General features: G+C 39.2%; 1 protein-coding gene across 4 annotated transcripts; it reads left to right on the top strand.

The window, feature by feature from the left end:
• The first annotated feature begins 110 nt into the window (after positions 1-110).
• On the top strand, positions 111-21,018 carry nagpa (N-acetylglucosamine-1-phosphodiester alpha-N-acetylglucosaminidase). 4 transcript variants are annotated; one of them, XR_008386874.1, is made up of 13 exons: positions 111-312; positions 4,790-5,266; positions 8,189-8,328; positions 8,485-8,593; positions 9,390-9,518; positions 11,381-11,583; positions 12,422-12,469; positions 12,782-12,910; positions 13,863-13,997; positions 15,680-15,761; positions 16,169-16,402; positions 16,517-17,046; positions 17,174-21,018. XR_008386874.1 is itself a non-coding variant. In XM_053634056.1 (12 exons), the coding sequence occupies exons 1-11, from the start codon at positions 227-229 to the stop codon at positions 16,395-16,397; spliced, it is 1,767 nt and encodes a 588-aa protein (XP_053490031.1). In that variant the 5' UTR covers positions 111-226; the 3' UTR covers positions 16,398-16,402; positions 16,517-21,018. The 4 variants fall into 4 exon arrangements, 3 of the variants coding, with proteins under 3 accessions (XP_053490031.1, XP_053490046.1, XP_053490054.1); XM_053634056.1 differs by having other exon boundaries at positions 16,517-21,018; XM_053634071.1 differs by having other exon boundaries at positions 16,169-16,406; positions 16,517-21,018.
• Positions 21,019-21,372: the final 354 nt, after the last annotated feature.

Raw genomic sequence — 21,372 nt, 5'->3', positions numbered from 1 at the left:
AAGTCACATGACAATCTTCCCGGAAGTTATTATCATCGTGTTGGTGAATCTCAAATGGCTTGCAATTTGAAAATCAAGTGCACTAGATAGGGTGGATAGAACCATTTTTTATTGCCTAAGTAATACACTTATATAGGGAGTAGGACGGTATTTGATATTTAACGTGTCAAAAGCTGCACATGATACTGTACGGTTCTCTAAATGTAGTTGGGCAAGTATTCAGCACATGGCAACATTGTTAGTAAATTTGGCCCATATTTGTTTTCTCTTAATATGGGTTGCAGTGTGGATGACGGAGAGCAAAAATGTGCGGTAAGGTACATTTAATACATTATTGTTTCATTTTGAGCTATATTAAATCAACCAGTGGTGTATGAGGATGGCCCATACTCGGTCAGATAGCACAGGGAGTACAAAAATATGTCTAACTAGTATTTGCATTTAGAGGCTGTTTAATCACAAAGGTCTAAAGTAACAGTTTATGTACTAAATCATCAAATGACTCAGTTTAAAAGAAAAGAGATGAAAATGCAAAAATAGTTTGAATATTATACATTCACTGAGCACTTAATTAGGAACACATGTAAACCTACTCATTCCAGTAATTATCTGATCAGCCAATCAGGTGGCAGCAGTACAGTGCATAAAATCATGCAGATACAAGCCAGGTAATGTTCACATCAACCATCAGAATGAGAAAAAAATGTGAGCTGAGTGATTTTGACTGTGGCATGATTGTTGATGCCAGATGGGCTGGTTTGAGTAATTCTATAACTGCTGATCTCCTGGGATTTTCACACATTTTCAACCACCTCTAGGTAGAATTTACTGCGAATGGTGCAGTAAAGAAAAAACATTGCACAATATGTCAAACCATGAGGTGGATGGGTTACAACAGCAGAAGACCTCATCGGTTTCCACTTCTGTCAGCCAAGAACAGAAAGCTGAGGCTTCAGTGGGCACAGGATTACCAAAACTGGACAGTTGAAGACTGGTAAAACATAGCCTGGTCTGATGAATCTTGATTTCTGCTGAGATATACAGATGGTAGGATCAGAATTGGCAGCAACAGCATGAATCCATGGACCCAACGTGCCTTGTGTCATCAGTCCAGGCTGGTGGAGGTGGTGTAATGGTGTGGGGAAACTTTTCTTGGCACACTTTGGGTAGATAATCAATTATTGCTTGAATGCCACAGCTTGTTTGAGTATTGTTGCTGGTGCATGTGCATACCTTCATGGCCACAATTTATCCATCTTCTAATGGCTACTTCTAGCTTGATAATGCACCATGTCACAAAGCAAAAGTCCTCTCAAACTGCTTTCATGAGTATAATAAGTTCAGTGTTCTTCAGTGGCCTTCCCAGTCACCGGATCTGAATCCAGAAGATCACCTCTGGGATGTGGTAGAACTGGAGATCTACAGCATGAAAGTGCACCTGGAAAAATCTGCAGGAGTTTTGGGATGCAATCATGTCAACATGGACCAGAATTTCAAAGAAATGGTTCCAACATCTTGTGGAATCCATGTCATGTTTTGAGAGCAAAGGGAAACCCTACCCAGTATTAGTATAGTGTTTCTAATAAAGTGCTCAGTGGTTTCAGGAAATATTTTGGTAGAAAGAGTTGGTTTAAAAGTTTTGTTGACATATTATCCTTATAACTGTGAAGAGACTGTGAAGCTCAGTCACAACACTTTTTCCCAGCACATTTACAAAGTCTAGCTAGCTGTGTGTTAATCTAAGACACAAACCACTAGGAAGTGAACTGAACAAAACACCCTGGTTTTCTAGAAAGTGCATAAAGATGTTCGGTTTTGAAGCGAAGCAGTGGGCATGTGAGACAGATTGAGCCTAGCAAATTGATGGATAAAATAAGTTGTGGAAGAAGCGGTGCTGTGACCACTATGCAGCAGTCATGTGAGTTCAGTTAATACATAAGAACAAAAACAGTTTACTGTTCATAAAAAAAAAAAAGTAGCCCAAATGATCAGACCAGCCCAGTGATCAATAAAACCTGTCAAATTCAAAACCCATAAATAAAACAATTTTCAGATTGTATAAAATTTTTTGAAACTTAAGGTTGTTTAACTGTGATCATGCAGTGTACTGATGCTCCAGCCTAACCTCAGACTAATCTCAGACTAAAGTTTTGCAGTTTTTAGCCGTGGAATATTCTTCATTGTACCCCAGAGCTGCTGAATCCTCAATTCTGTAGGTCAAGTCTCAGGCTTCTATTAATGCACTGTAAACACTTGTATAACGGACGCTTCACATCGTTTCTACGGTTAAATTTTTAGGAGAATATATTTATTCAGCATTTATGGATGAGACTCCACTGTCAGCTCAATCAAAGATAGAGCTATAAATTGCATTTACATTTATTCATTTAGCAGACACTTTTATCCAAACTTACAAAAAGAAAAACTTGGACTTTCCCATATCAGAAAACTTTCCTAGGACAGACGGCTTTGCACTTTGCTGTTTCTCTGCACAAATGTATTAACTAGATGGAGCAAAAAAAGAGAAGCTGGTGAGGGAACAACTGTATATAACTGCTGTAATAAGTGATAACAGGAACTAACATGTTTCACAATGTTAACTTGGAACACCCTCAGAGATCTTTGAACCTCTGTGGAAGTGTCATGTGTCAGAGACGGACGCAACTGCACTTAGAAAGTTTAATGAAACTTGTAAACAAATCCAAAACATGGGGCAAACTCATAATCAGGGGCAGGCAGAAAGTCAGGCTATCAGCAAACGACAATACAGAGACTAAATGCAAAAACCAGCATCACAAACACATCAAAAAGGCTTGCTAAAACTCTGAGCATTACTTCACAAAGTTCCTTTGAGAGTCTGTGTTTATATAGGGAGTGTGTGTGATTGGGATCAGGTGTTTCTCATCAGTATTCGGGTAAGCGAGAACATGCAGTTGAGGAGAGGTGTATGGGATTGTAGTCTGTGACAGCCAGGTTTGTATGACGCGGTGCAGTCTGGGAGGTGGAGTTCTCAGTGGATTCCAGCATGGGTGTGACTGACAGGAAGTAATTGCAAAGGCTATAGAGTTGAATGATGGTGTAAAATAGCACTTAATATGTCTTTGTTTTCTATCTTTGTTAAAGGTTTGTATTATTTCCAGCATTATTATCAGTGAAATAATCAGGTCTAATTTGTGTAAATTTCACATACTGCTTGCAGGAATTTGGCATCATGTGCGACTGAGTAACTGGCTTTTTGTTGTTTTTGTGTTTGTTTGTTTTTTTGCTTCTTTTCAGCAGGGTCAATTCACAAAAAAAGTCTCTAACCACTAAAGAACTGACCATTTGTGTTCAGTGGTTACCAGTTCTCTTTCCATCTTAAATGCACTACCAGTCCCAGAGCTTGTGGTGTCTGATACTGATACTCAGTACTGATCCAATACTGACACATGTAGGGCTAAAATATTAAGGGTTAATTACTTAGCCCGCTGCTCTCCTATAACCAAGGATGGAAACATGTACAGTCGAAGGTTGAATGCGTGTTTTTAATTTATGATTTATTTATCTGACTCCATTTAATTAATTATCTGACAAAATATAATCTTAGTGCTGGAAGGATAATACCTCAGTGTTCTGATTATGTTTAGTCTAAAACAGTTTTATGCTAAGCTTTCAATAATAATAAAACTTATTTTTGTTAGCTCAGAGGTTTATATCGACGTTACAAGTCTAGCCCTTTCCTATTTACTTGTCAGAGGTCGATTCTAGCTTGTCTAACATACAACAACTTTCACTTATGAAACTATTCCTAACAATCATAAAAATACCGATCATGCACTTTTAATGCAGCATACTCTCTTACAGAAGAACTGCTGAATATTTAAAGATAGAAATAACAAATTAATTTTATTAAACAAAAAGGAAGACATAGAATAGAGACAAATGTAACTTACAGAAATGTGGACCAACGTCTGACATAGGATGTGCGATGGTAATGGCATTAATGGCAAAAGGGCAGCCTCTGATGTTATAAGCCACTCTCTATGTTAGAAGCCCCCTTGGGTTATCCCAAGTATATCCTCTTATACCCCCGAGCCTCTTTGAAATGTATAGTGACCAAGATACCAAATGGTAATGATTGTTTTATGGCAAAATGGAACCCCTTGCTGATTAGCTCACCCTAAGGAGCTGTATGCTAATTAAGTTCCTGAGAATGGGTTGGTGGGATCAAAAGGAAAGATGTCCCCCATGCAAACCAGGGGTGGGTGTGTGTGTGTGTGTGAGAGAGAGAGAGAGAGAGAGAGAGAGAGAAGAAAGCGCACATATTGCAACATATATTGTAAATCTTGTTTTTAAACCTATATGATATTTATGATTTCACTATGAAGTATGAATAAAAATGATACCAAACATGCCCCGAGAAACACTGTAATTAAACACCGTTCAGATGACCAGTCTTTGTTTCCCTGGTATCTCTGAAACACATTTCTGATCATTTCAACCTACCCAAAATGTAGAAATCTTCTACACATGCTTTTTAGTAAATGTGGCACCTCTCAGCAAGCTTTTGTTGCCAAGTTACACAAAACATCAGAGGGGTAATGGTGGTGTGTGGAAACATAGTTTGTGCCCTGTTTTTTCACATGCAAGATCTGTGCTTTGTTAGTTAACATAACTAAAGGATTCACTCGTGGATAAATGTCCATAATCACAAAGGATTATGAGATCAGCTTATGAAATGAGATCATATAAGCAGGCGATCGCTTTGGGTATATGTTAATATTCCTGTATTATCCACCCACTCCTACAGGCACTCTATGGATGATGACCTCTTGTTGCCCTATGCTGGTACTCATGGCCCGTCTCATTCCCATCGGTACGTGAGGGACTGTCAGCCTCTCATCCACGGAAACTTAACCCATGAAACCTGGCCAGCTAGTGTGCACCCTGGACTTCCTGTAGTAGAATCCAAGACTTTTGTCTCAGGAATCGGCAACAGTGCAGTGAAATGGGTGAGTGGCCACATCACAGTGGTTCATGACCCGCTGAGAACAGTGTCAGTGCTGGAGCCTGGAGGCCCCGGAGGCTGTAAGAGTTTCCGTAGAGAACTTGTGGAAAGCACTGCTAAAACAAGGAAGTGTCTGATCGCGCAGAATAGTGGATATTTTGTCACTAAAGATGGACAGTGCTTAGGGAACATTGTGAGCGATGGCAGACTGGTACAGAATAGCGGAGGAGTGCAGAACGCTCAGTTCGGCATCAGGAAGGATGGCACGATGGTGTTTGGGTAAGTTTTTGTTTGGTTTGGATGAATTTCAGCAGAGGTTGTTAAAATGTTGCAACTGATAATTTAGGTATATAATATTAATAAAGTGGTGGAATGTGAATTAAAGCACATCAAACTTGTTTTCTAGGTGCAATTATGATTCATGAATATAAAAGTTACAATTTTAAGCATTAAAATTGTGTATGTAACTTATTGAACTGAGACCAAACTGAAACTTGCTTAGAATTAATTTACACTGAACATTCTAACAGAGCCCGAGCCAGATCTCCCTGCAGCTCTCACCTGGTTTCCCATTGAAGCTAAGCAGGGTTGAGCCTGGTCAGTACCTGGATGGGAGACCTCCTGGGGAAAACTAAGGTTGCTGCTGGAAGTGGTATTAGTGAGGCCAGCAGCAGGTGCTCACCCTGGTGGTCTGTGTGGGTCATAATGCCCCAGTAAAGCGATTGGGACACTATATTGTAAAAACAGCACTTTGTTTCAGATGAGACGTTAATCCGAGGTCCTGACTCTCTGTGGTCATTAAAAATCCCAGCACACCTATCGTAAAAGTGTAGGGGTATGTCCTGGTGAAGTTCCCCCATTGGCATATGGCGTCGTAATATCATGGCCTCCTAATAATCTCTGAATTGGCTACATCACTCTCTCCTCTCCACTAATAGCTGTTGTTTGGTGTGGTTCTGGTGCACTATGGTTGCCGTCGCATCATCCAGGTGGATGCTACACACTAGTGGTAGTTGAGGAGATCCCCCCCCCCCCCGCCGCCATATTATGTAAAGCGCTTTGAGTGTCTAGACAAGTGCTATATAAATGTAACTGTAAGCATCCTAAATACTATTATTCTCAACATGGATTTAATTTTCCTTTTTAAGCCATTTAAAAATTATGTGCAGTCGGTTTTCCACCTTTTCTTCAAGTAAAGTGAACATTTTTCTACAGCCCCTGGCAAAAATTATGGATGCACCACAGTTCTCAGTAGCAAATAAACAAATCATAGATATGACACACAACAATTTTTATTGAATAGCTGAACATACTGGCTTTGTGAAACATACCTCAAACAAATTCAATTAAATTGTTTTAATTAATGGTATGTTTTTTTTCCAGAGCAAGTAGAGAAAAAAAATATTGAATCATCAAAAAAAAAAAAAAAAATTCACAATTAGTACTTTGTTGCTCCTCCACGGGCTTCTATGATGGCCTGAATTATTTGAGGCATGGACTTCACTAATGAAAAACAATATTCTGAATCAAGCTGGTTCTAACTTTCTCAAATAGCGGTTGACGGCTCAGCTTTGCAGGATCGAGCCTTGCCATGGACCAATATTTTTTATTTTTTTTAATTTCCACCATAAATATTCAATGGGATTGAGATCCGGACTGTTTGCTGGTCATGTCACTGAGTTGATTTGCCTTTCCTGAAGAAACGCCTTAACACTCTTTGCTCTGTGGTAAGATGCGTTATCATCCTGACAAAGGACTTCATCATGAAACCTATTTTCTAGCGATGGAATGAGAAAAGTGTCCAACATTTCAGTGTACACCTGTACATTGACTGTTGAGGTCTCTCCTAGTCCTTTACCTGACATGAAACCGCATATCATAAATGAGTAGAAATTTGATTGTTTTCTTCAGGCAGTTTACATGTTCCATTAGGACAGCACCAGATAAAAGTTCCAGCATCATCTCCTTGGCCAACACAGATTCGTGATTCATCACTGAATATCACGATTGCTTCTCTTTTACAGTTCTGTCACAATCATCGACTCCTGTTTCTGCCATTTTGTTTTTCATTTGTTTTGTTGTGCATTTACTATTTTCAAGGCATAGGGCTTTGAGTTTTCTATCCTGATGTTTGCCATCTTCCTCGGTCGACCCATATGTTTTCCTTTTATAGTCTTCCCGTTTTGTTTATACTTGCACCATTTTAGACACAGCTGACTGGGAACAACCGACATCTTTTTCCACACTTTTTTATACATATATTACTTTATTATTTTTTATTACTTTTATTCCACAGTTTTATAATCCTTTCCATTGTTTCAATTGACAATTCTCTTGTTGGGGCCAGGTTTCCTTTCAAAAAGCCCAAGGTTAAGGTCTGTAAGCACTGTTTTTTTGGTTTTTTTTGGGGGGGGGGTTAAACTGAAGACTAATTTTCATTTTTAGACTTGTGCAGGCATTGTTTTAGAAATGCAAATTACGAGGTGATTCCATAATGTTTTCCTCAACATTGAGTGATTTCATTTTTTTTCTCTACATGATCTGGAATAAAATATGCCATTAATTAAAATCATTTCATCTAACTTGGTTGAGGTATGTTTCACAAAGCCAGAAAGTTCAGCTATTAAACAAAAATTGTTTGTTTGTTTAATAGTTAATTGGTGTTGTAGTGCAGCCTGAGAACATGGAGATATTCAAAAACTATGACGTATTTTTAGTCATGTGACCAATTACATTCAAAACAAACAAGATGGTGGACGATGTTGTACTGCAGTTGTTGTGCCTGCAGTATATCCAGTTTTATAGCGTTGATGAAGAGTAATATCAATTTGTACATCTTTCAGATTCACTTTTAAACATGTGCCTTACGGAAATGACACTGGCCAATGCTTCTTACGTTTTTACGCATGCGCAGAAAAGGGATGTAAGCATTTTCAGTCATGACGGTGTGGACGAGCAATTTTTGGAAAACTCTTGAAAACGCCAGTGTAGACGGAGAGTATTTTATAATGAAAATGCAGTTTTCAGATCTATCCGGATTAATGTGGCCTGTCGCTCTCTCTCTCGCGCTCTCTCTATCTCTCTCTCTCTGTCATCCCCCTCTCTCTCTCTTTCTCTCTTTATATCTCTCTCTCTCTCTCTCTCTCTCTCTCTCTCTCTCTCTCTCTCTCTCTGTCATCCCCCTCTTCTCCATGCTGGTAGGTATCTATCCGAGGAGGAGGTTTTGGACAGAGTAAACCCTTTTGTGCAGCTGGTCAGTGGGGTGGTGTGGCTGCTCAGGTCGGGAGAAGTTTACATCAACGAGAGTTTGCAGGCTGAATGTGCCAAGACTCAGGAGACAGGTACTTCGCACTGCTCTCAGCTGGTGCAATAGTTCAGAACTGTGGGAGCTCAATTTCTCAGAAGCACCGAACTAAACTCTGTTTATTGTTTATTCGTATAACTTTACTGACTGCATTGCAAATAAGGGAGAATATCACACATCCTGTATGTTCCAGGAACATTCCAGACTTTCGTCGATGTGATCTCAGCCCGGACAGCAGTGGGCCATGATGCGGAGGGCAGACTCGTTTTCTTCCACATTGATGGCCAGACAAAAACCAGAGGGTGAGAACAGATATTGTAGAGTCTGTCTGCGGTGGATTGTGTACACTAATAACAAATTCTGATGTACTCCAACACAAAGTGGAGTTTACAGATGCTGTGGAAAGTATACAATTTAAAGACACTCCAGATGTGAAAAAGTGCAAAAGTTACAAAAGAAAATGCTTTGAACGTGTATGGGTATTCTTTTGTTAATATTTGGTGTTTTCTCATTTCATATTTTCTCTTTTAATAACCAAAAAAAAAAAAGAAAATGAAACGCTGAAAATACACTCACAGAGCACTTTATTAGGAACACCTTTACGCCTACTGGTTCATGCAGTTATCTAATCAACTTGGTGGTGTGTGGGTTGGTGGGTGTGGTTGGTGGGTGTGTGTGTGTGTGTGTGTGTGTGTGTGTGTGTACATCTTTCCCACTATTGTCCCCTACACTATGATTCACTTAAACAGTGTTTAACCTGTTTTACGTTAAGGCGTCGTGGAACCTGTTTGATAATACAATGTGTACAAAGTGTCTTGATATTGACACCAGTGTTTCCCATACCTAGGTGATCTTGGGCAAGGCACCCAGGTATATTCATCCCCTAATAAAACACTTTTTAATTATTAATGCATTCATTTCAAAACAGTGCACTTTTAAATTAGCTGATTTATACAAATCAGACTGATGTACATTTACTAGGTTTTGGATTAATATCCATAATGTACACCACTTTTCATGTTGTAAGGAATTAAGAATATTTGAATCATTATATTTATAAGCCCAGTTTTTAATTAGAAGGTGTGTGTGTGCACCCAGTATGAACCTGTGGGAGGTGGCGGAGTTCCTGAAGAAGCAGGGAGTCATCAATGCCATCAATCTGGACGGAGGTGGCTCTTCCACTTATGTCCTTAATGGGTCACTGGCAAGTTTCCCCTCAGATCACTGGTATATAAATCCTACTTGGCCATTTTTAGCCATCATAAGTAACTGTACACCTCAAGTGCGGTACTATGTATAAATGAGGATAGATGGCCTGAAAGTACATAGTGATGATGATTATAAGTCACCGTATTGACCATAAACGTTATACTATGAACCACTACAGTATCTCACAAAAGTGAGTACACCCCTCACATTTTTGTAAATATTTGATTATATCTTTTCATGTGACAACACTGAAGAAATGACACTTTGCTACAATGTAAAGTAGTGAGTGTACAGCTTGTGTAACAGTGTAAATTTGCTGTCCCCTCAAAATAACTCAACACACAGCTATTAATGTCTAACAAAAGGCAACAAAAGTGAGTACACCCCTAAGTTAAAATGATCAAATTGGGCCCAATTAGCCATTTTCCCTCCCCGGTGTCATGTGACTTGTTAATATTACAAGGTCTCAGGTGTAAATGGGGAGCAGGTGTGTTAAATTTGGTGTCATCGCTCTCACACTCTCTCATACTGGTCACTGGAAGTTCAACATGGCACCTCATGGCAAAGAACTCTCTGAGGATCTAAAAAAAAGAATTGTTGCTCTACATAAAGATGGCCTAGTCTATAAGAAGATTGCCAAGACCCTGACACTGAGCTGCAGCACGGTGGCAAAGACCATACAGCAGTTTAACAGGACAGGTTCCACTCAGAACAGGCCTCGCCATGGTCGAACAAAGAAGTTGAGTGCATGTGCTCAGTGTCATATCCAGAGGTTGTCTTTGGGAAATAGACGTACGATTGCTGCCAGCATCGCTGCAGAGGTTGAAGGGGTGGGGGGTCAGCCTGTCAGTGCTCAGACCATACGCCGCACACTGCATCAAGTTGGTCTGCATGGCTGTCGTCCCAGAAGGAAGCCTCTTCTAAAGATGATGCACAAGAAAGCCCGCAAACAGTTTACTGAAGACAAGCAGACTAAGGACATGGATTACTGGAACCATGTCCTGTGGTCTGAGGAGACCAAGATAAACTTATTTGGTTCAGATGGTGTCAAGCGTGTGTGGCGGCAACCATGTGAGGAGTACAAAGACAAGTGTGTCTTGCCTACAGTCAAGCATGGTGGTGGGAATGTCATGGTCTGGGGCTGCATGAGTGCTGCCGGCACTGGGGAGCTACAGTTCATTGAGGGAGCCATGAATGCCAACATGTACTGTGACATACTGAAGCAGAGCATGATCCCCTCCCTTTGGAGACTGGGCCGCAGGGCAGTATTCCAGCATGATAACGACCCCAAACACACCTCCACTGCCTTGCTAAAGAAGTTGAGGGTGAAGGTGATGGACTGGTCAAGCATGTCTCCAGACCTAAACCCTATTGAGCATCTGTAGGGCATTCTCAAACGGAAGGTGGAGGAGCACAAGGTCTCTAACATCCACCAGCCCCGTGATGTCGTCATGGAGGAGTGGAAGAGGACTCCAGTGGCAACCTGTGAAGCTCTGGTGAACTCCATGCCTGAGAGGGTTAAGGCAGTGCTGGAAAATAATGGTGGCCACACAAAATATTGACACTTTGGGCCCAATTTGGACATTTTCACTTAGGGGTGTATTCACTTTTGTTGCCAGCGGTTTAGACATTAATGGCTGTGTGTTGAGTTATTTTGAGGGGACAGAAAATTTACACTGTTATACAAGCTGTACACTCACTACTTTACATTGTAGCAAAGTGTCATTTCTTCAGTGTTGTCACATGAAAAGGTATAATCAAATATTTACAAAAATGTGAGGGGTGTCCTCACTTTTGTGAGATACTGTAAATACACGCACTCTTGTTTGCTAGCTTTGCCACGTTTAACTGTTCTCGTGTTCTCTACTTGCTGTGTGTAGTGCGGATCCAATGTGGCGCTGCCCTCGGGCCGTGTCCACTGTGCTGTGTGTGCACGAGCGTCTCTGTCAGCCTGAGGACTGCAACCAGCACGGGACCTGCGTGGACGGCCAGTGTGTGTGCCAACCCGGCTGGGCCGCGCCCACTTGTGCCAATTTAACCTGCCAGCCAGCAGACTGTGGAGACCATGGGCTCTGCACGCCAGGTGACATTATGCATGTGTGCATGTGTCTGTTTTTGTGTGTTAATGAAGTAAAGTATTTAACTTATATTAGTGTGCTATATGCGTTAGAATTACATTAGTATGCATCTGACAAAAACAACCATGGAATGTTTTTTTTGTTTTGTTTTTTTATAGACACAACTGTCAAAAAAACTATTAAAGATATGTCTTTGTTGCTATGATTTACTATGTTGTATGATTTGAAGGTTAAACTTGCCACACCTACATACATCCTTGTCATTTTAGCGTGGATATACCTCACTACGCAGCTGTTACTGTTTCAGTTAATTTAGTCTACACATTATATCATTGTTTATTACATTTGTTTTTTAATCTGGAAGGTAGTCTATTGTTTGCTATTACTTTGTATTATCTATTATTTATTAATTATCTCCTGCTTTTTTTTTTTTTTTGGTTTTTCTTAAAAGTAACTTTAAAGACCAAAAACAGACACCAGGGACCTCACTTATATGTAATGTGTTTAAAGGAGGTGTTTTAAAGGAGGTGTTTTAAAGGTGTTTCAATGTGTTTAAAGGAGGCTCCAGACATTTTTCACCCCCACTTAAATTACATTTTGTTTATTTAAGATCCATGGACACACGCTAAAAGCAGATTTTCACCGCTAAAAAGTAGTAAATGTTGTAATCCTATCAAGGTTTGTTTTCTTTCAGTGTGTACAAATAAACAATGCAATAATTAATTAACTACCTGAATGCATTTGTACTTTTAATGCTGTTTGTATTTAATAAGGAGAATGTCTCAGCTGTGCACATGGGGAACATGTTGAGAATGTTCTTCACCCTTGTGTCTCTCTGAACAGATGGCTGTGTGTGCGATGCAGGGTGGATAGGTGTGAACTGCAGTCAGGGTAAACACAGTCAAACTCAACTCAGCACTCCAACTCACACAGTATACAACAAAGGGGTATATTATGAAATGTGTCAACTGGAAAATTTCCTTATAGATTTGATGATGTGTCTATTGCAAGATTAATATATATTCTCATCATTTAGTTGTGTTTTATAATATAATTTCAGTCAAATCACTGAAAGTGTTTAGGCCTAGCATTACTTAATCCAGATGTGTATTATAAACTCGTTTAGTAGTTATTGAACCCACCCATTTTTCACATGTTCACATGTCAACTGACCTACATCACTCACTGTTTCCTGCGTTGTAGAGTGTTCAGCAGGTTTCTATGGCGATAAATGTAAGAAGACGTGCATGTGCGTAAATGGAGGATCTTGTGACCCTGTCCATGGGCGATGCACTTGTCCTGCTGGTTTTCATGGAGTTTCCTGTGAGCAAGGTGTGTAAAAGTAGTCAGTTGTGCAGTGTACAGGGTCCAGTTTTGGATTTATGATTGACTTGACTTAATGCGCTTTCATGTCATGTCATGAAATGATAGTACTTACAAACTGTCAACTTGTAAAAGCCGTTCTTGTCTTAGTCAAACTCAACTCCACCAGCTGGAAACTTGTCATTTTGTAGAGCGCTGATGGTGTGTAACTTCAACACACACTATACAGTGTATCCAGAAGTATGTGGACACCTGACCATAGCACTCGTATGTGCTTTTTGAACATTCCACTCCAGATTTAGTCCACCCTTTGTTGTTTTTAATATCCTCCACTCTTCTGTAAAGGCTTTCCACTACATTTTTGGAGTGTGGCTGTGGGGCTATGGGGCTGTGGGGCTGTGGGGTTGTGCCAATTCAGCCAGAAAAGCTTTAGTGAGGTCAGGTGCTGAAGTTGAGTCGAGAAGGTGTGGGATGCAGCCCGTGTTCCAGTTCATCCCAAAGGTGTTCATTGGGGTTGAGCTCAGAACTCGAGTTCTTCCACTCCAGCCTTGGCAAACCATGTCTTCATGGCCCTCGCTTTATGCACGGGGCCATGCATTGTCTTGCTGGAACAGGTTTGGGCCCCTTAGATCCAGTGAAAGAAAGTTGTAATACTGTAGCATACAAAGACATTCTGTCAGGGGTGTCCAATCTTATCCGCAAAGGGCAGGTGTGGGGGCAGGGTGCTATCGTGTGCTTCCAACTCTGTTGCAGAAATTCGGGGAAGGCCCACATATGGGTGTGATGGTCAGGTGTCCTCATACTTTTGGCCAAATAGTGTATATACATACATACATGACCATAAAAATGACTCCTCATATAATTTCCACAAATCTGTCATCATGACTTGGAAGATGCATGAAAGTGATTCTGTTCCATGGTAGATAAAATCTGTTGATAACAGCACACTGTCTTCTCCCAGAATGTCCTCTAGGCTTCTATGGGCTTCGATGTTTGCAGGAGTGCCAGTGTAGTGAACTTTGCCCTTGTGACCCTGTAACGGGAAGCTGCAATGCAACATTCCACAGCCAGAGAAATACCAGTGTGCTGCAGAGAGGTACTGATTATATCACACTGTTGGGCCAACAGCACCACTGTATATGTTTCATATCTTGTTATTTCTAGATAAATCCTTGGAAATGGCTCCGTCCTTTTTTCTTTTTTCTTTTTTTTAGTGCAGTGCACTGAGCTTTGTTTGACCTTTTGCTATCTCTCCATGATGCCTGTGCATGAGGTATATCTTTATGTAAAACTGTTGAGTGATTGCCTTATCATTTGCAGACCTGCATTTACAATGTGGTGTAATTTGAGCTCTCTGCATATTTTCTTTCTTTTCGTTTTTTTTTTTTAGTTGCTGCTTTCTGTAGGCTGCATGATTTTTTTTTCACCAGCATGAGGTTTGTAGGTATTTTTTCTTAAGTCAAATCATATCTTTATCTCTCACATAGATAAACAAAGCCTTGAGATGTTTAGGGTGCAGGCCTGGGAGAATCTCACTCAGGCTTGAAGCACAAAATTGCCCAGTCCTTCAGCCAATTAAAAAGACCAGTCGGCTCCCTGATCTTTACTGGCCAGCAGGTCACTGTCTGGTGGAGATAAATGAACTTTGAGGCTGCTGATTCCTGAGAAAACAGCTAATGGCTAGCTTTCTCTCTGATTGAAAGAATACTAATCCCAATCTACCGCATATGTAGTGTATGTGTATTACTACAATCAATACTTTCCTTTATCATCAAAGGTGAAAAGGTGTATGGGCAGACATTAAATTCCATTATTCCACAGCGCTGTTGAATGCTTGATTCTGATTGGTCGGAATGTGTTGATTAATTTTCTATAACAAGAGTTCTGACAATAACGTCAGCTGCAGGGTTTACATTACTGCACTCATTCTTGCACGTTATCATTTCTATAGTAACAACTTACACAGGAACGGGTTTTTAAAATAAAAAAACGTCAGAGGTTTGTTTTCTGTGAATAGACATTTATCTAGCATATTTGCGAGGACTCTCTTGCGTCAGTGTTTTGTAGTAGTCAGGGGTAAAGCTTTTCCAACACCGGAGAGTCTTCAGGATGGAGGCCTTTTCACTTTTTCTCAATAACATGACAAGCTGAAATCCTTTTCTTATAAACTTCTCGAGAGAGAAAAAAAGAAGCCGGTGAGAGAACAACTGTTTATGACGTAAATGATAACAGGATCTTGTTTTTCAGATGTTCCTTAATATTAAATGGTTATAAAGCATGATGTGGTGTTTTATTAATATAAAAAAAATCACTGGCATTTATTAATCCTTAATATATTCGTTCTATCCATTAAGGTTTTAGGATGAAACCGACATGAGCCAGTGTCTTTCTTTAGCTCTGATCCTGGCCTCATGCCGTGCTCTGGCTGCTTCAGTCATTCTCTCAAATGCAGGTTTTAAAATTAGCTCTCGTCAAGCATCGCTGCCCTTACTTTTTAAGCCTTCTCTGAGTGTTTATCAAAAACACAAGTGCTTTAATTTAACCTTTTACTTCATCCCTGATTTGCACTTGGGAACTTTTCCATTCACTTCAGAGAATGAGCACCTGCTCCTCTGCGTGGATGAAAAACACAGCTGTGTCTCTTTCTCATGACTTCTGTTTCAGATCTGAATCTAAAATAGTGAGTGGATCTGTGTTTGTAGCAGTTTGTAGCAATGCTGTACAAGGGGGAAATGCAGGCTTGGTGAGGAACTGAAATGTTTGTTTCCTCCCTTTCAGCTGGCCACTGCCTAGCCACCCAAATGTGGAAGGAGTGGAGAGAGCAAGAGGAGGCTCATACGCACAAGCCTTATCTGTCTGAGTAAGTGTTCACAAACATGTGCCTTCCCTTAGTCACCTGGCTATGTTATGCAACCGAATCAATAATTCCAGCTTCCTCTTGTTACTTTGGAAAAGCTCATACTTCGGCTATGTTCTTTTAAAAAGTGTGTATAGTACATGTAAGATGATTGCCATGGAAATAGGATCACATGCCTCACACCTTTTATTTAGCAAATCTGCACTGAGTGTCCCCACTGTGCCTGTAAAGAGCTCATTCAGTGTAGAGGCAGACGTGCATTTATTAGCCAGACCTGCCTTTCAAATGCAAGTGAGAGATTGTGAGGATTCGCGGTAGTTTTTGTGTAATGCTTTGTGTAGGCCACAGTGGCCGATTTAAAAGATAAAGCCTCTCTCTCTTGCTGTTTGTTTATGTGTGTGGGTGTCTAGGCAGAGCTGGATGGTTATCGCTGCCGTCTTGGCTGCAATCTTGCTGACCAGTCTCACTGGAAACTTAATCCAAGTGTGTGGAAAATGCAGAGGGCATCCACAGCAGGAATATTCCTATGTACCTCTAGAGGAAGTTAACGGATCTAGGGGCCGTCCGAGACACTCGAGGACGCAACCCGCCAAAGCCCTCTTTCAACCAGATGACTCAGACTCACAAGACTCCTCCTAGCCTATGTATGTATGTATGTATGTATGTATGTATGTATGTATGTATGTCTGTATGTCTGTATGTCTGTATGTGTGTGCATTACCAATAACAATAAGCAAGTGTTTTTTTTTTTCATGCAGGTCTGTCCCCTACATGGCCTGTGCAATCAGGAATAAGATGCCTCTTGGGGTATGTCCTCAATAACCCTGAAGTTTATTCATCACACAGAGAAGCAGACGTTCCTACATGTCAACCTGCTGATAGTCAGTGAGTTCACAGAGCTCCTCACAGCCAATACTGTGGTCAAAATAAAACCCACAAGCAAACAGGAGCCACTGAGTCTCTAAATTCAACCAATGACTTATCCCTTTTTGTGAATATGCACATCTATGTATGTCTTCAGTATCCATATCATGGCCTTTACAACACCGTCATGTAAACAGGCATTGTCACTGGCGTGTCTTGATTTCTTCATACTCAATTTGGTTTACATTTACTCGATGACTCAGGAACGTCAAATTTCGGTCACCAGGCTTGAATATTAACCAGAGACATGTGAAATCATTAGGCCGCTTCTGGGCTGCTTTGTGTTCTCGATGTTTGTTTTTTTTTTGTACTACTTGTTGCCATAGAAGCAGACCAGAACTGAACTGTGAAATCCCATAATAAGGTATGGCACTGTATTTACTTTTTATTTTCTTGTGGAAAGCAGACTTGCCCTGCTTGGCTCACAGCCTAGTACATGCAATTTCCCTGGGCATACATTGTAAAAATCATGCACTGATTTGTTTTGATAGATTCCAAGAAACCGAAACAAGAACATTTCAAATGGACTTTGATCATTGACACAGCGAGTCTGGTTGGCAGGATGTGTTAACCCAAATGAAGGGGCATTACACCTAAATAAATGAGATGTGGAAGGGGCAGGATTACCAGAGTCAACCCTTCAGTTTTAGTGCCTTATAATACCTGTTGACTCAGTACTCCAAGACAAAGCATTTTTATGGTGTCTCGCTTTCTTTTTTTTTTGTACACTATTTCTATAGAGTATCATTTGAATCCTTGACCTGTCTGTGAATTCAACAGTTTTAATAGCATTAGAACACATAGAAAGTGGGCTGCTTTAATCGCTAGCCATTTAACATGTGAGGATAGTATTATGACTAATTTTATGAATCATTTTGAAAATGCACAGCTTCAGTGTTTTGTACTTAACTTTGATAATTATGGAGCTCCACCCTCCACCCTGATGACTTACCCAACCAAAAATTTACATTTATGCTACAATGTTCCCATCTATACTAACTATGAAGGAGGAAGTTCAATGCCAGTGTGTTTATATGATTGTGTAATTCAGTGGTTCCTGTCCCTTGTTCTGGAGGAACCCTTCTCTGCCATTTTGTTGTCCTTTAGTTTTGGTCTAATTAACAGGCCCTTGCTGATACTGCAGTCACGTCATATAAGAATAACTGTTATTACCATGCTTCGACTGAGGAATATATTTTACCTCATTTTCTGATTGGAAATGTAAAGCCAGAATTTTGGGATCTTCACGATTTCCCGAACCAAACCTGTAAGTGAGGCAAAAGACTACTTGAAAATGTTGTGTGTCCAGTTTTCAGGTTATTTTTCAGTTTGTATTAAGTTTCAAAAAATAAGGACAGAATTATGCTAACTTTTTAACATAACCACAGCTATATGTTAAACAAAATGGTAATGTGCAAACACTGTCCCCTCAAATTTTCCCACATGACGTGAATGTGATTGAAGCAGGCTTAGGAACAGTTGGGCTTTTTTATTTTTTGTGTACTACTAAGAGATTATCAAGTTTGTCTTATGTTTACCATTTTTTTTGTATGTTTGTTTGTTCTGGCTCTCAGAACTTTGTTCCTGTGGGTTTGTCCCACTCTGCTTTTGTCTGACCCAGTATTCCCGTCTCACATTTTATTGGACCAGTACTTTTTATTTCCCTTGCTTTAGTAGTTCCACTTGATCTAAAAGCAACATGTCAGTTATTTATAGTATGTTTTATTTCTGTATTGATGATTTTTGGCTTATGTTTCAATGTAGTTTTCTAAATTAATGTAAGCAATTACTAATGGTCTGGTGTTTTTTTAAGTATTGAGATAAATAACATAATGTATAATTCACACATTTTACACATCAAAACCTTGGATTTAAAAGTTTCTAAGTGGCATTTTTGACAAAAATTTTTGTTATGACTATTTTGTTAAGAGGACCCTGAATATGATATTTGAAAATTGCAAATAAAATATTGAAGCTATACAGTATGTATAAATTCTAGGAGTTCATATCAAACTCAATGTTATAAAGCCATAGAATATTAGGATAGAACCTAATTTTGGATTGATATTCAACAATAGTATTTCACTGCAATTTACTACAGCATTCTAATCCTTTGATTATCATGTAATATAATAATTCCTAAAGATTTGAAAATGTTCAATGCTTAAAATGATGCACTTTTTTAAATTCTGTATTAAAATGTGGTATGTGATGATCAACAGATGTTTGTTCTCAAGACTAATTCTACTAATTCTAAGTGTGAATTATTATTTTGTTTGTTTTGCACTCCCACTTCTCAAGGAATTCTGACCAATCTCATCTGGCCATAAAGTTATTGTTTTTGTTTCTATCTGCCTATATTTTCTAATGAATTTAATTGGATATATTTCCCAAAATGTAAATAAATGAGTAATTTAAACCATAGTAATCTTGGCCAGGATAAAGTCATTACTGAAATTGAATGTATCCCCATTCTGCACAAGCAAACTGTAGCATTCGGTGCATTCCTATGTTCATGAATGTGACCTTTCTTTGTCTTGAAAGCTTCATATCTGTCCACTTAGTCCTGTCTATAAGAGAGTAGAAAAGGCCCTCTCCTTTTATTTTTTTTTTAGTCCCATAGGATTCCAGTCTACATGTGCAGCAGTGAACTATTTACTGTTATGCTTGATTACTGCCAATTCAGCGATACTTGTGTGGGCTCAAAGTTGACAGGGTTGGACATATTTGCTGTAGGTCTCTCTCTCTCTCTGTCTCTCTCTCTGTCTCTCCACCATCCTCTGCAATTAATGCCTGATTTTGCTAGGGTTAGGGTTATCATCATTTTGGTATGCCATTATAAAAGCTGCATTGTTTAGTTAATTGCATTAAATGACAGGGTGTTCCACCTGTCACTTTCTAGACCGCCTCAGGCGGGACACTGCCCATGGTGTGTGCTGTTTAGCTGATGCAATCCTCCACCCAGATATCAATCTGTAAGATCATTTACATGATCTCACATTTCCTCCCCGTGTGTTACATATTATCTGCATTCTACTATGTGTTACACATATGAGCATGGTATTATATTACTTACAGATCTGTGCTGTTTGCCAATATTTATAATTGCTTACAAAAAAAATTAAATTAAATTATTAACTGTATTAAGTGGCTTTATTCATTTAGCAAAATTAATGATGCATCAAATTATGTCATGGTGTACATGGTGTACATGTACCTACACATCATTATAGCCTTGACCACCAAATTTCAGCTTTGTTTAACACTGACTTCTTCCCTGGGGAGTCAATATCACTCGATTTAACCTACTTAATTGACAGCTTATATCTGCTGAAAGTATTGTGTTTTATCTGTTCACTGTAACTGTCAGTCTGTCAGAATTTTTCCTCTCTGGGAACCTTATATACCTTTCTGAAATATTTTTAAAGAAATTAAACTCACTGTTTGTCTTTATCCCAAACACAATGTTTTTGTCTTAATTCCAAGAAATGAAATGAATGGGGGAAAAAAAAAACTCCTGCTACTACAATGACATTAGTTGATTAGGTGTTTTTAATAACACAGTTCACGGCGAACTCTTGTCGGTGAAGTTGCACAAGAAGTTCAGAACATGCCGTAAACATTAACAAAATTGCATCAGCCAGATACCCAGATGCTGAGAGATTTGCTGTATGGAATGCCTAGTGTTTACATACTGCCTGGAGACATTATCTCAAGCAAATTTTAGATTAGATTGGCTATAGTATTTTTTTAATACTCATTTTTGTACTTTTATTCAAAATTTATAAAAAAAAAAAAAAATTGACCGATTCATTCATCTTGGCTCTATTAGAATACATATTTATCAGTTAATACAGATTCTGTCCATTATATGAATCGTGTATTGTGTATTGTGTATTGTGTATGAAAGTGTATTGTGTGAAGAGGTCTAGTTCACATACTTGTTACTTTAGTAGGGCAATAGGGAAATAAGATGTAAGAAAATATTTACTTTGTAGAAAGAGTACACCTCTCTTATTAATCAAACAGTGTGTCACGGGGGAAGCCAGTTTCTAGAAGAAGAGTGTAATTTTGACAGGATCACTGATCCTGAACCAGGACGAAATGTTTTCAAGAACTGATCCAACATTGATCGCTCTTTCATCAGCAGCGTATGACTCAGCGGCTCAAATAACATAACTATGCTTTACTTTTATTGTTCTATAACTTCCACAATAAACTCCTAAACAAGTCCTTAAAAGACTCTTCACCTCATTAACAAATGCCTTAAATAATCCACTCTGGTTATATGTATTCAAGTCTTTTTCAGTTGGTATGACACTTTGTCTTTATCATTTGCTTATTTGTGTTGTGAATAAATAATGTAAAATTATTAATCCTGGCTTGTGCTATCTGTTAAACTGCAAAATAATTCTCAAATATTGGTGTTGAGAAACATAAATGTGGTATTATGCTATTATGCTGTGTAATTTCCTTACATTGTATAGTGTTAGATATGAACTAATCATGCATTACATATGTACCCAGGTTGTGAAATATTACTAACATTGATGATTTAGTGTAGTTAGAATGAAGGAATAGTGGGATTTTATTATTTATTTTGTTAAACACATTCTGCAGTCTCCAGTGTCCACCCTTGCAGGCTGTCCATGTGGGTGTCTTTGTGTTTGCCTGACTGGGAGATTTAATT

This window comes from Ictalurus furcatus, chromosome 1 (genome assembly GCF_023375685.1).
Source record: "Ictalurus furcatus strain D&B chromosome 1, Billie_1.0, whole genome shotgun sequence".
Taxonomy (NCBI): Eukaryota; Metazoa; Chordata; class Actinopteri; order Siluriformes; family Ictaluridae; genus Ictalurus; species Ictalurus furcatus.
Note: the sequence above shows the minus strand (reverse complement) of the source record. Positions and strands in the feature narration are given on the sequence as shown.